Source organism: Dicentrarchus labrax, unplaced genomic scaffold, assembly GCF_905237075.1.
Source record: "Dicentrarchus labrax unplaced genomic scaffold, dlabrax2021, whole genome shotgun sequence".
Taxonomy (NCBI): domain Eukaryota; kingdom Metazoa; phylum Chordata; class Actinopteri; family Moronidae; genus Dicentrarchus; species Dicentrarchus labrax.
Genome location: NW_026136706.1, coordinates 28,291,620 through 28,307,398, shown reverse-complemented (window position 1 = coordinate 28,307,398; position 15,779 = coordinate 28,291,620). Strand labels below are relative to the sequence as shown.

At 40.1% G+C, this 15,779-nt stretch overlaps 1 protein-coding gene across 16 annotated transcripts in view; it reads left to right on the top strand.

The window, feature by feature from the left end:
• Positions 1–15,779, top strand: part of caska (calcium/calmodulin-dependent serine protein kinase a) — a 164,783-nt gene that overhangs the window by 142,956 nt on the left and 6,048 nt on the right. For 6 of the 16 annotated variants that reach the window (XM_051403212.1, XM_051403209.1, XM_051403211.1 and 3 more), the window contains 6 exons: positions 721–789; positions 1,521–1,556; positions 7,489–7,530; positions 8,086–8,282; positions 8,391–8,506; positions 15,667–15,747. In XM_051403212.1, the coding sequence (XP_051259172.1) occupies positions 721–789; positions 1,521–1,556; positions 7,489–7,530; positions 8,086–8,282; positions 8,391–8,506; positions 15,667–15,747 (541 nt within the window). The remainder of the gene's footprint in view (positions 1–720; positions 790–1,520; positions 1,557–7,488; positions 7,531–8,085; positions 8,283–8,390; positions 8,507–15,666; positions 15,748–15,779) is intronic. The other 10 variants (XM_051403217.1, XM_051403215.1, XM_051403210.1 and 7 more) reach the window with 6 other exon arrangements.

Sequence of the window (15,779 nt, the reverse complement as noted above, 5' to 3'; positions counted from 1 at the left end):
TTAGGTTGTAGAGTACATTGTTACATTTCTGCAGAAACGTCTGAATTTTCAGTTGATTTTAACAGTTAAAACTAAACCATTACAGTCATTATATATGAAATGATCTCAAAACTCATTCTATGATCATTGATTTAATAGTAATTTCAACACACACTGGCTGCTCTGTGAGCACAGAGACAAATATTTGGCTTTGGAGCTGTGACAGTCTGTGTTAGGGATGACCTCATGGTCTCGGCTGCTCAGATCTGATGTTAGTCTACTGCCGCCCTGTGGTGATGTAAGGACGTACAGGCTAGAGGGCTGCTGATGATGTTGTTGTCTCCCTTGTCTTGTTGACGCATTTCATTACGTCAACACTGTGGTGGCTCACTGTTGTGTTCTCCATCGCCTACAGTCGCTGCCCAGAAATGCGTGAGTGTGTGTGTCATTCATGAATGTTTGTGTGTGCCTGTGTGTATGTGTGCGTGCCTGTGTGTATGTGTGCGTGTGTGTGTGTGTGTGTGTGTGTGTGGCTGTGTATATGTGTGCCTGCCTGTGTGTATGTGTGTGTGCCTGTGTGTATGTGTGCGTGCCTGTGTGTATGTTTGCGTGTGTGTGTGTGTGTGTGTGTGTGTGTGTGTGTGTGTGTGTGTGTGTGTGTGTGTGTGTGTGTGTGTGTGTGTGTGTGTGTGTGTGTGTGTGTGGTGGCTGTGCGCTGCTGACCTGTGTGTCTTATTTCAGAAAGAGTCCCCCACCACCTCCAGGCAGTCCCCTGCCAATGGCCACTCCAGCATTAACAGTTCTATCTTGGTAAGGACCCCTCCCCCAGAAAAACCCCCACAGACCATTCCTTTCTCCTTTCCCCCTCCGGTGCGTCTCATTTGTTGATGTGTCACGGTATTTTTACATGTCCGTGTTGATCCGTTTGTCCGTGTAGTTGTCCACTTATCATGGCTTGTGTTATTTCTGTTTACTGTGATTGTTCCAGTAGTAGTAGAAGTAGAATTAGCAGTAGGCGGACCGCACTGTAGACCTCCCGAGCCGATCCTGTGTCATTTTCCCCGTTCCATCTGTTTGAACCGAAGACCCCCGTGTCCGATATCTCAGTTAACAAATTGGTGTGCCTCATAAAGCCTGCTGCGTGCTGTGCTTCATCGCTGACACAACACACTAGGCCTCCCGTGGTCACAGTTATACAGGGGACACACTCCAGGCTCCTGCCGTGCATTACACTAAACCCTAATCAGGTTCTGCAGTCCCTTTTGTTTCTCCTCCAAGGCTTCCAGACAGACACTGTGGTCGTGCTGTTGCTGCAGTTGCTTTGCTTGCTCTGTGCTTGCTTGTTTGCTCCACAGAAAAATCAGCTTTAACAGATGAGAATTACTCTGTTCCCTTTTCCACTTTCCTCACAAGTTAGATTGCAGATGAATGTGCATGCACGGTTTCTCAAAATAATATCATTTTATTATTATTATATACACTTTAGTATTTGTATCTTGCTTAACTGTGTCTTTCTGTCATCAACGGTTTACCCTCCACAGGACCTGCCATCCACCATTCAGCCCAAGGGTCGACAGGTGAATAACAGTCACTCACTCACTCACCTGTACTCACTAGCTCCTTATACAACGCTTGCATCCCTCCCCTTTTATACAGAAGTGTCTCTATTTCTCCCTGGTTTTCTTTTCTGCTTCACAAAACCCAAGTATAATTTGGATTGATTAAACGAGAGTTGTTTGTTTAGTCTGGCCTCTGACTGATCCGCAGGCTATCCAGACTGTCACTCACGATGAGAGTGGCTGAGGTGTGACCTCTTTATAAACTTTTTTGAACTACTAAAGGAGGAATATTGGGTTTTGGGCCGTCTACTCAATCATTTTTGCAGCTCTTCAGCTTTATGAGAGTGAAGAGAGGAGCAGACAGAATGCATCTGGATTTAAATTAAGCTTTGTTTTGGGGGTGTTTTAGGAAATAAGATTTTATTGATTTAGAGAACACAATGCTTCTCTTCAAGTCCAGGAGGGACACAGAATGGATGGAGAATATTAATGCACATGCATCAGTCTGTCTTTGTATATCTAGTTGGTAAAAGAAGCCAGAGATCCAGACCAGTTATATCACCCACAACACACACATCTTTGTGATCCTTCTCTCCTCATCTGTGCTCTTTAACAACCACACCTCCCCTCCACAGACAAACACATCAACAAATCACACTGCAGTGGTCATTTCGTGTTCTACTAAGTAGTAGAAATTGCAGGGCACAATCTAAAACAGACCCATGAATAACCTTCCAGATCTCCATGTGCATACCAGTAGGGGAGAGTGGGGTAAGATGAGCCATTTTTCATATTTAGGATCACTACATCAAGGTAATCATAGTTTTGTCGCTAACTAATATATCTGCATATATTTCAGGATGTTGTGCATCCCTTCAAACAAACAGAATGAGTGTAAAGTTAACTGTTTCAATAATATAGTATGTCCAAAAAAAGTGGTCTCGTGGCTCAATGTACCCCGTTTATGGGGTAAGTTGAGCATAGGAGCGGGGTAAATTGAGCCGTATCCCTACTCCCCCCCACCCTCCTCCCCACCCCTCCCTCACCTTCTCCCTCCCTAAATAACACTCACTTCTTCACATTCATGTGTATTTTATTTATTTGTAACAGGTACAATAGCTGTTTTTATTATTATTGCATATTACTGCTAAACAGCTGTTTTGTGAAAAAACATTTTAACATGAGAATGCCTTAAAGTGCGCTTAGGAAGAGAACATTAACAGCTGTGTTTTTGGAATATACACAGAATATGTTTTTGGATACACTTATTAAGTGTATTTTGGCTGTAGCCACCGGCTCAACTTACCCCTGGCCAAATGGCTCAACTTACCCCAGAGCTACCATTTTGACTTTATTAGTCCCCACAGCTAAAATGGTGCACTTTTATGCTAGGTTTATGAGCCTCGTGTTGTATCTCATAGATACCACAATTGATGTATAAAACAAATGTGAAATTATCTATTTTGGTCTAAACACAATTCTCATGAAACTTATGATAGACTAAATTCACTTTCAAGAGTGAAAAATGATTTTTTGGAACTAAATATCTAACCACTTTACCCATGTGGTTCTTACATTCACAGACTTCATGAAATGATGCCTTCCTCCTAAATATTTGGTCACATGATCAATGTTTTTTACCATTTCCTAGCAACAAGGGGTGGCTCAACTTACCCTTTGGCTCAACTTACCCCACTCTCCCCTATATACATTTTCGTATCCAGAAGGGACCCAAGCACAGTCAGAACCAGTCTGAAATAGACTGGTGTCTGACTCATAACCAGACCTGATTCAACATGTGGCCAACTCAGATAGACCCGAACAGTGAGAGCACACCAACATATGTCAGCAGTATGATGCTCCACCAACTAAGAATCCTTTCTCACACTCCATCTCGCCTCAAAAAACACTTCCTGCTGCAATAACAGTAACCTACCATGTGATCAGATAGAGATCCTCTTGGTTTGACTCAAGTAGGACTGCAACTAGGTATTATTTTGGCAACAAAATGCTGCAGGGATTTTTGTTTTCCAACCCACAAGTTATAATATAAACCTGGTTCCTTTCTACAAAAGCCAATGGGATTGTTCCATTGGGTTTTGGATTGTTGCAGAAAATAAGCTCTGTGGTGAACAAAGGTTAATGATGACTTTTTGTTCAGCAAGATAATCTACACACATTTATGTTTGTTTGTATATTAAATTTATATCAGTTTAGGATCTTTGAAACTTAAATGTAATCACCAAAAGTAAATAACTAATGTTAGGCTATAAACAACGTACACGCTAATAAAATCTTGGAATTAAAATCTGGAAGTTGTACAGTTTGAGATAGAATACTTTGCAAGGGCGCGAGTATAAACACAATGAGGCTGTAAAGGTGGACTAGTGAGAAGACCGTCTCTGTGTTTTAATGTCACTGACAACCTCTGTAGTCTCTTTTAGCCACTTGTTAGCAACCGCCTTTTTAAGACACGTAGAACTTCAGAATTCACAGGTGGGGTATTTACTGATGTATTTTATAACGTTGAACAAAACATAAGAAACTGTTAAGCTAAAACCCATTCATAGCAAGATGAGGGACCTGGAAGTGATAAAATTGTAGCTCTTCTCCAGGTTTCAGGACTTATTCCTTTAGCGCTTTTGGTTAATTGAAATTGTTTGGTCTATAAAATATCAGAAAATAGTGAATAGAAATATGTTGTTGTTGTTTTGTCTGGCCAACACTCCAAAACCCAGCATACTTAAAAGCAGAAAATACTCACATTTTGAGAAGCTTGTTGGAATTCTTGCTTTATAAATGACTGAAACAATTCTTTGATTATCAAAATAGTTGGCGATTTATTGTCACTGGACTAATCGTTTTAGTCCTGTTTTTAGGTATTACATATACTGACACACCTGCCCAATAGAGCGGGACCCAATATGACTGAATACGATTTGGAACCAGCCAGACTGAACCCGAGTAAGGTCTCGATTTCCAGGAACTAAGAGAGTACCTGAAGATCTCCTGGGTTTTCTTACATTGATGTTAGTGAATCAATACAAGTGGCCACTGCTGTGTCATCAACCTGACAGTGTAGCCCTTCACTACTTTCACTTAAACTTTATGAATGGTAATAATGGCACAGGCATTGTTGAACCCTGCACAGCCTAGAGATCACACCTAACCACTGATCCCCAGTCAGATATACCCATTGCAGTAAAATTTGGTTTATGGACTGCTATGAGAACAGGTGTTATGGCAAACCATTACTTCAAGCCAACTAAATTTGTCAGCATAACAATCTTCCATAACTATCATCTCATCCCATCAGTGTCTTTATGTGTATGCATCGTCCTGACACATACATCACCAGTTTCCCCTGAGATAATCCAACGTTACTCACCCGAATCATACTCTCTCACTCACAACAGAGTGGCATCAAAGGATCTTGTGATTGTACTAACAGCAGATCCTTCCAGTAGAGGGCAGTCCACACAGACCAATACCACAAGCTTGACAGCCTCAGAGCTGCAGAGCCTGAGCTCAGTCCTATTTAATTTGTCTCATACTTTACTACATGCTGACAGGAAGTAGATATTTTAAAAGTGTTACGAGGTTAAGAATACCTTTGTATACAAAAGTTATGAAAGATAACTAATAATTTGGTGATTTTTTTTTTTTTAAGTTCAAAAGTAGTAAACATAGCCTCTCTAAGAAAGTGGCTCCAAACCTTTTTCCTTCTTCCTTTTATATTATATTCAGCGCATTAACAGTAGAGGACAACTGATAAAATGTACAATGAACCCAAACAGTGAACACAATAACTGCAGGAAGTTTGTCTATGACCAGATATTTGGATGAATTCTGGGCAGATCATTTCCTGTGAATATTGTAACAGAGGTGAGTTTTCCTGATATTTGTAGGAACTCTGTATATTCTCTGTCTGTAATATGTATTTGTTCCTTTCCCTGAAGCTTGGCCATTGTTCTGTTAGTTCTTTGGTTGTTATAAGTGCGTACTTTTCTAGTGCAGGAAAATATGGAGCCACAATGGTGACTTTAAATTTTGGCATCCAAAAAAAAAGATTGGCATTGAAAATAAAACCAGTACTGAAAAAGGAAACATTGGCATTGAAACATTTGTATTGAAAACAGTTGTATTAGCATTGAAACAAGTATTGGCTCTGAAAAAAGAAACTAATTAAAATAATTAAAATCTTAAAATCTTATTATTTTATTTTATTGGGATTTTTTTGTATTTTTCAATGACAATCTTCCAATTTTTTCTTCATGTCAGTTTTTTTTCAGTGTCACTGATTTTCAGTTTCAACTTTCTGTCACTGTTTTGGCGTCGAGAGGGAGGGATCTGAGGGGAGGGGCAAGTACAAGTATCGGCATACTCAGTGGCGGACTGGCCATTGGGAGCACCGGGACATTTCCCAGTGGCCTGGACGCCGAACTGGCCCGCTCAGCGATTGCCGATGGTCGGGCCAAAGACTCGGTTCGGGTCGCGCAGTGCCAATACTCGTTTCAATGCCAATACAACTGTTTTCAATACAAATGTTTCAGTGCCAATGTTTCCTTTTTCAGTACTGGTTATATTTTCAATGCCAATTTTTTTTTTGGATGCCAAATTTTAAAATCACTGTTCTGGCTCCATATGACAAGGCTGTTTATCAGAGAGTTAAGGCTCTCTGAATATAGCTTGTGTTCAGGTCTTGTAAATTTAGATCTTTAAGAATAACAATTTCATTTAGTTTTCTTCAAAGAAATAGAGAAAATACTGAGATGTAGGCCTACTTTATAATTTTGTTTTTTTTCTTACACTCCTAAAAATTAAGAAGGTCTCGAACCCCCGTTTGGGAAGCATTGCTCTAGAATATGGAACAAAAAACACACATTTTTAAGCAAACATTAATGTATACTTACGCTTTATATCATAAATTGAACAGTGGCACAGGAAACATTGCAACAGTGCAGGGATGAATGGAAGAAGAATTTAGTGGAAATAAATAACCAGCAAATTCTGGAATCAAACATTATTTGTATACTTTTTCAGGGATGACGCAGAATTAGAAGTAATTGTAGAGTTAACAAGTTAACAGCTGATTTGCCTCTGTTGTCCTGGGCAGGTAAAAAAAAAAATACCACAGAACAGAAAATACGTAAAACAGGACAATACATAACAGTCCATCAGTGTGAGGTCATAAATAGAATCAATATGATTATAAAGACAATGCAATTATAGGTGGTGACATTTTTGTGCTGATTTACGCCAGAGCTTGAGGCCGGTTTTAAACACAGCAAAGCTTCCTGAGTGTCTAATGTTTGTGGGTATGGAATTCCACTTCCTCACTTGCTGGGTTCTACAACAGGATAATGATCTTAAACGCACCTCCAAATCCACCATGGACTACCTCAAGAGCTGAAGGTTTTGGAATGGCCCTCCCAGCCCCCTGACTTAAATATCATTGAAAAGATGACCTTAAAAGAGCTGTTCATGCAAGATGGCCCAAGAATATTGCAGAACTAGAAGCCTTTTGCAAGTCCCAATGCAAAAATCCCAATTACAAGAACTGATCGACTGATAAAGTGTTTTCAAGCTGTAATATCTGCTGGGGGGAGGGGGGTGTTACTAAATTCTGAGTGTAGATTACCCAAACCTTTGTACATGCCACAATGGGTTTTTTTTGTTCAGTTTATGATGTAAAACATAACTATGTGTGGCTGTTTGCTGAATATATTATATTTTATGTGTCTGTGTTTACATCTTTTCAATTTAAAAAAATCACCAAACCTTGGTATTTGTCAAGGGTTGCCCCAACCTTTGCACCCAACTGTACCTTCTGTCACTTCCATCAATCCCCCAGCCTATCCCCCCTCCACAAACCTTGGCCACCATACTGCTGTTAAGACTTTGCTTAGCCGTTTTGCTGCATGATGTGTGTGATGCTTTCAAATTCTAGATTGTATCCAGACCTCCAATCAAGGACAAAATGTCTGTTAAGGTAAGAGACAGCCTCTCCCCCCCCAAAAAGACAAAAAACACTGTAAATACTTCTACACCTTGTCCCAAGCACTTGTACCAGCTGACTTCCACACAGAGTGTAGATTGTAAAGCACCAAGCGGCTGTGAGGATGATGACTGCTGTTTTGAACTAATGGACACATAAACAATGCCTGTGCCATAATTACCAGTGTGCTGAGAGGCTCATTAATAGCCCAGCACTGCCTGGGTTTATCTCACTGGAGAAAGCCCTCTCTTGGAAACCACTTTTCAACCTGCCAACCGAAACACCCCCATGCTCTCACCCCTCCTGAGAGTCCACCGCTCATTACTTCAGTCACGATATGCAAAAGAAAACACACCATTCAGCCACTCTTATGTTCCTGTCTGCCTAATTTCTCTCTCTTACACCTTCTCTGCACCCCGCCCAACATTCGCATCACTCACTTCTCAGTTGACACACACACTGCCTATTTTAGAAACACCAACACCACCACCAATTTCCCAGCCGTCCCAGAGTTAGCTCACTCCTCTAACCTCTGTGCTTCTCATGCAGATCTATGTGAGGGCTCAGTTTGAATACGACCCCTCCAAAGATGAACTCATCCCCTGCAAGGAGGCCGGCATCCGCTTCCGGGTGGGTGACATCATCCAGATCATCTCCAAGGATGACCACAACTGGTGGCAGGGCAAGCTGGAGAACACAAAAAATGGCACGGCAGGCCTCATCCCGTCGCCGGAGCTGCAGGAGTGGTGAGAAGGAAAAACACACACAGGCAAACAGAGGCACTGTTCCTCCACATCTGCAGTCCTTCAGTTCAACGGTAAATCTGATGCCGTGTGTGTGTGTGTTTGTGGTAGGCGAGTAGCATGTATAGCCATGGAGAAGACCAAGCAGGAGCAGCAGGCCAGCTGTACCTGGTTTGGCAAGAAGAAGAAGCAGTACAAAGACAAGTATTTGGCAAAGCACAACGCAGGTACATTCATACACACGTTCACAATCTCATGCATGTGCACACTCAACATCACTCCCTACACGCATGCATGCATGCATTTTACATATGTTTACACTTCAAAGAGTGTGTGTGCTTGTGAGCCTGGTGTCTGTCAGTCTGTCTGTTTGTGTAGGTGGAACTTGTATGTAACAGGATCTTGTAGCATTCATCTTCAGTAGCACAGCCACGGCCAGGAATGACCAGAGTGGCAGAAATCTTATATGAGCACAGGGGCGATTCAGGAAAATGTGGGCAGCTCATTGATACGGACACCAGGTCCAAATCTCAAGAGGAGAGGGGAGGAGAAAAAAAGCAGCTCCCAGACTCTGCTCCTGTAGGGGAGTACAGTGTGGGACTGGGGGAAAAAAACAAAAAAAGAAGAGAATTTGATCTTTTTCAACTCAAAAAAAGACAATGTTCCTGAATTATTTCTGTCCATTGAAGGACTGTAGGAGACTCTTTACTCAGCCACTTCCTGGTTATTACTTATACTTTTTTGCTACCCACTAGTAGTTTTTTTCTTATAAATATCTATCCTGCTTTTGCAGCCCTGTTGGCAAGTTTCCCAAATTTTCCTATGATTAATCAGATCTCTGTAACCATATCTACCCAGTAAGGAAGAAATATTAGGACACGCCCAAAAAATATGAAAATGAGCAGCAGACATATGACTACACATTCTCCAACACTGCCCATGTTCAGGTCTGTTGCTTTGTGACCTTTTTATTCTAGGAATTATATTTTAATTTTAATAACTTTAGTTATGTTAGCTTCTTTTTCCCGTTGTGGAACATTGTGGAAAGACCCCTCTCCAGTTGTAAAGATGACTAAAGCCTGGTTTATTCCTAGTTCCTAGTATTACCTGTATATGCCCAATGAATATCTTTATCAGACTCACTCCTTTCTCTCCAGTATTTTTGATATATTTGTCAAAGTTATGTCTCTTCTGAAGATATCTGAAGAAATCATGTTTAGGTTGCTGTTAGATTTGGTGCTGAACAGATTTTGTCAAGGTGCAATAAGTTGTGTCTGTAGAAACATATGTTGTGTTAATGTGTTGAATATTCACAGTTCGTATAATCTGTAAGTGTTTGAAGATCCAGTCATCACTAACGCGTATGTCATGTCGTATGTCAAGAGAGCCGATAAAAAGAAATGTAATGGTCAAAGTTTTCATATTGACATTTAGGGTGTGTTGATTCACAACATCAACTCATGCAGTAACATGCAAGAAAACATTCCGCCTTAAATGGTGCCGGTAGCTGATCAGATTCAGTGATTTTTTTTCTCCGGTCTATAGCTCGCAAATGTTAACTAGTAAAGACGAAAAGGGGGCAAAACATCCTTTTATATGTAATTCACGCTTCTGAAGGGTTCTTTATTTGTGATGTAGAAATAGAGCAGGTCTAGACCGAACTCTTTATAACATTATTTACAGAGACCCAACAGTACCACCATGAGCAAGACCTTGGCGACAAGGGCAAGGAAAAACTGCCTGTTAAAAGGCAGAAACCTAGGACAGATCCTTCGGCTCTAGGTGGGTGGTCGTCTGTCTCGACCAGTTGGGGTTAGAGAGAGAGAGAGAGACAGAGAGAGAGAGAGAACAGAGGTAACGACAGAAGGACGGAGACAGACAAAGGTGCAGCAACAACTACACTAATAGTAATGACTGATGATGATGAACATGAAGAAGATGATGACGATGACGACCAACGATTGGGGACAATGAGCAGTGATTATAGTAATAATAGTAACTGTAGTAATAATATTATTAATAATAATAATAATATTAATAACAATAATATCAGTGATATTAGCAATGGCAATCTAGCAGGACCATGGCAGGAGGCTCCACCAGGATCGATAAGAACCTGCGAGACGAGAAAGCACAAGAACTCCGGGGAAGAAGTGAACTTAGTAACATGCATTAATGGAACATGAATGAGTGCAGAAAGAGAGAGAGAGGAGCTCAGTGCATCATGGGAAATCCCCCAATAGTCCAGGCCTATAGCAGCATAACTAAGGGATGGTTCAGGACTCACCTGATCCAGCCCTAACTATAAGCTTTATCAAAGAGGAATGTCTTAAGCCTACTCTTGAATGTGTTGAGGGTGTCTGCCTCCCGAACCACAACTGGAAGCTGGTTCCACAGGAGAGGAGCTTGGTGACTGAAGGCTCTGGCTCCTGTTCTACTTTTAGAGACTATAGGAACCACAAGTAGCCCAGCATTCAGAGAACGTAGTGTTCTAGAGGGGTAATAGGGTACTATGAGCTCTTTAAGATATGAAGGGGCCTGACCATGAAGATTTTAAATTCTATTCTGAATTCAACAATTTCATAGCATTGGCTCCCACACTGCAAAAAGAGCCATTCTAGAAACAAGCCATATAGTCTTAAATATAATCACATTTTCTTGTACTGAGTAAAACAAAAACAATGTTGCTTAGCTAGAAATACAATGAGGATGAGAATGTAGCCACTGAAAGACTGTAATGGGCCTTAAAGTAGAAAACATACCAAAAATGTAAGCAAGTTGTGCTTATTACAAGCAATGGAAACTCAGTTCTTTAAAATTGTTAAAATAAGTATTTTGGCCACTTTATTGAGCTGAATTTGTACCTTAATTTAAGATGAATAATTAGCAAATATAATCTTACAATAAGACACAATTTCTTCAAACAGCAAAATAAAAATCAGTGACTTTGACACCAAAAATGCTAAAGGCAGAACGAAACACTTCATTTCCAACCACTTTCTCTTGAACTGAGAAGTTGTGCCAGTGGTCTTCCTCTTAAAATAAGTAAAATAATCTTGTTCCTCTGCTGGGATATTACTGGTTACTGCTTCAATGGAGCTCAATATTAGCTGGAATATCTTATTAAGACACAGTTAGATATTAAAACCAGATTACTTTCCTAATGCAAAACATGCTTGATGATATTTATTTTCATGGCAACGTCTTCAAATGCCCAACCAATGTTGTTTTGTCCAACCAACATTCTGGAAACCCCAAATATTCACTTTACTGTCGTAAAAGAAGATCAGAAAATATTTTGCATTTGAGAGGCTGGATCTAATTCATCTTCTTAGAAAAATGTTCACTTTTATATTTAATAAATTATCTATACTTTGTTGATTGACTGACTGATCTGTGAATCAGTTAGTGGTTTCACCTCTAGCCACAGTATCAACAGAAAAAAGAATTAGTGAATAGAAAACAAAGAGAATAAACATAATTTTGTGTAACAGAAATATATATTTTGTTTACTTTTATTCTTTTATCTTAGAATGACAAGACTGTGTTTCTTTGTATGCAGTTATTATAAAAAAGCTGAATAAGAGAGAGGCAGTTGAGAGTAGGAGCGGTGTGAAGAGTGCAGGGTGGAGATGAAACGTGGTAGCTTTGGGGTGTCAGGTGTCTCTAGCGTGTACCCAGAGCTTTACACCTCCTGTACAGTGTGTGCAGAGAGCAGCAGGTGTCTGTGACTGCATATCTGTCCCTACATGTGCACTTGGCAGCATACATTGTCTATATCAGGACCCAACCACCCTCTATATGTTACACTTCTTTTCAAATTAGCACAGTGAGCGGTAGCAGGGCTTTACGTTGCAGCTGGGAACAGTTCCAGCTGTGTGCTTAGACTGGTCTTCACATGAGGAGGGATGGAGGGAGAGACCCACCAAATCCTGCAGCTTAGCACCTATAGGGCAAAACCAAACTGTTCGGACACAGACCTTAGCAGCTAAGAGTAATAGATGATGTGATGGGTAGAGTGTAATAGTACTTATTGGATATTGTTAAATGTCACATCTGTGCATGTGGTTTCTCAGAAGATTATGGAATTGGAAAGATGAGACATCCTTCTGTCCCAATAATGTGACAGAGAAGAGATTGAAGGACCGTGTCAGTGTGTATGTGTGTATAGTGTGTTTGAGTGTGTGTGCATCTGTCAGTGTCCCTTTAAAAGGAATTGCTGTAACATTCTATAGCATGCAATACAATATAATAGTTGTAGTCATAAAAGCATGAATGCATGGGATCCACCTGCATTAGTGTTCAAACTGAAGTAGTCAATATTATGACTCCACCATGACTTCACTCGTCCTCCATTTTACTGACATAGATTTATAAATGACACAGACAGTTCATATTTAACATTTTAAACCCATGCTCTCATCTTGTGTCCATTAATTGTAGGGTTGAATGCAGGGCTTTATTTCCCAGGAATTCTCATAAAAATCTGTTCCGTTCTCCTGAGAAAAAAAAATCATCTGAAAATTCTGCACGATTTCTAGCTTATCTTTGTAGGCAGATATTGTTAAACACTGATGCACTGAGCAGTGTGGTAGAATTTGCTCACTTACAAATGGGTTAAAACACGTTTATATTCCTTGGACTATGGTCTTAAGTATTGTTATGAACAGCACTAGTATTGTACAATACTTTTTAACAGTAATTCAGGTTTCATATTGGCATTGTTAGACAGCTGTAGTAATAACCTCAGGTCATGAGCTCCCATTATGGTACAGATATGCTGAAAAACAGGGGATCAGACAATTCTGCATGATTGTTGTTGTTTTTTCCATCTCAAAGTTAAAATATTACTTTACTAACACATTTGAAGAATAATATCAAATTAAGAAATATGTAATAAACACAATTCATTAATATCATTAGTTACCTGCGGTTTCAAGCTACAGTAGATAACTCTTATTAAAATAAGTTTTTGTCATACTCACTGACACTTTCACTATATCCTGACAGTAGTACATGAGACAGATAATCTGTGAAAAAATCAAGTTCCTCCTAGTGCTCCTAATGGCATTTGTAAAACCCGAGAATCAGAGCTGGTAAATATAGTTGGGACCCAAACAACCCAAAGTGTCAGTTTTTGACGACCTGGCAATGAGACTCAACAATCAGTTATATTTTTCACAGATTACCTGTCTCATATACTATTGTCGGGAGTTTAAGCAAAAATAACAAAAAGTTATTTTTATAAAAGTTACCTACTGCAGCTTTAAAGTCAAACTTAAATTTTTTAATTTTTGGGAAGAAATCCAGGTGTTCCCAGGAAAGTAGTGCTATATTCCTGGGAAATCATCATTTAAAAACCCACCTTCAGCCCTAACTGACCACAGCTGCAGACACTGCATGTTATCACATCACATTTCACACAGTGAAATATCACAGCGACAACAACCATACATTGTGTGTTTTCATCTCCACAGCTACCCCGCTGTTGTTTCTTGCTGTTTGTGTGTAACATTTTGTAATTCTGCTGTTGTAACCAAACCATGTTATGACCCCTCCTGTTCATCTCTCTGGCTTTCTCCTACTGAACGGCCTCTCTGCATGTAAGTAACAATCAGTGACAGCGTCCAGCTCTTCTCTTTTACTCTCTTCCACTGCCTCACTCTCTCTCTTTCTGTTTGTTTTGTTAACCCTGTAGATGGAATCAGCTGACACTGCCAGCGTTTCAGTTTTGTTTCTGTTGATACAGTCAGGAAACAACAGAAGGATGAGACAAAATTGAAACCATGTAGCTTAGTTTGTGTGCTGTGATGTTCCTGTTCTGATTAGTGTTTGGTCATGTGTGCTCATTAGCAGACCCACACACAGCCATGTAAATCTCTGCTATTAACTAACATATTGAGTCCATACTGTAAACAATTATTCATGTCAGTCTGAGCAGCAGCTGGTCTGTAGCCACCTGTTGCACTGGGGGAGAACCCTGGGACTTGTGGGTATTGTATTTTGCTTGTCAGAGCTCTGAGATGGAGCTGCATGGAGGGTCATGTTACAGGGCTGAGAACACATTGTACAGTGAACAGCTCCACTGTAACATACGGTACACTCTGCACAACCCGCAGTTCCCATGTTTTGTCACACAGATAAATGTTTGGAAAGTGCTCCCCAGATTTAACTTAAAGTAGTGGTTTTATAGAAACACTAAAGTGAACCTGTCTTTTGCTATGTTACTGAAGTTGGCAGAAAAAGATAAATGATCTGTTCACCTACTTTAAGAAAGTTGCTTTCAAAGTGACTGATTTAGAAGAAATAGTTCCACTAATACCTTTTTTTCTGACATCTTAAATGATTAGCAGATTAATTGTGTTCCCAGCAAAAATATTTAGTCAAAGGCAAACATAGTCAAATTGGAAGTTAGCTAGCTAATTTTAGGAGCATGCTAGCTAACTAGCTAGTTTATCTACATCAATTGTTAGCTAGCTGGTTATAACTGAAAGAAAAACACTAGCTAACTAGTTACACCAATCCTTAGTTAATTAGTTAGCTAAGGTTTTGCTAACGTTAGCTGCGTTTATCTTTTAACCATCTTCAAACTTTTTCAACATAGATTATCCTAGCACATAGCATATCCAAGTACAGGAAAAGGAAGAAGGTGACTGAGGTTCTCACTGAGTAAATGGTAAATAGACCTGTACTTGTATAGCACCTTTCTAGTCTTCCAACCACTCAAAGCGCTTTTACACTACGTACACACACATTCACACAGTGATGGCAAAGCCCATCAAACAGAAACTAATCATTCATACACATTCACACACCGGAGAAATTTGGGGTTCAGCATCTTGCTCAAGGATACTTCGACACAAGGCGAGGAGCCTGGGATCGAACCAACAACCTTCAGATTAGTGGATGACCCACTTGTCTCTGAGCCACAGCCGCTGAGGCTTGCTCAACTTTTATTGGAGCACAGAGCAAAGCAGGGGCGGAATTGAGGGAGGGTCCATTAGATTTACAGCAACTTTTCTGCAGTCCTGCTAGACTTTTGGAAATCACAAAAATATTCATCACTTCAACAATCAAGTGGAGCCTTTGTGCTTTTTGCTTTATTATATTGGCAGTCTCATGATTTCTCACTGGATGAATTACTGCCTGGTCAGATTTATTTAAACTCAAAAAGAACATAAAGAATCATCATCATTTTACAGATCGTCTCAGCTGTCCAGATGTCATTTCCACTCACTGTTTTGGCATTAGGCTTTTTGCCAGTGAGATTCTGAATCTTCACCACATAGTTAGCAGATGTGTTTCAGACTATTTAGTATGACAAGCCCTCTAACTGTTTGTCCCAGCACACTCCACATACTCTTTGTCTGTCTTCTCTCACCTCCAGTGTTCGACCAACTAGATCTTGTCACATATGAAGAGGTTGTGAAGCTTCCTGCCTTCAAGAGGAAAACACTAGTTTTGTTAGGTGAGTAGCAGCAAGAAATAATGATGTCTGCT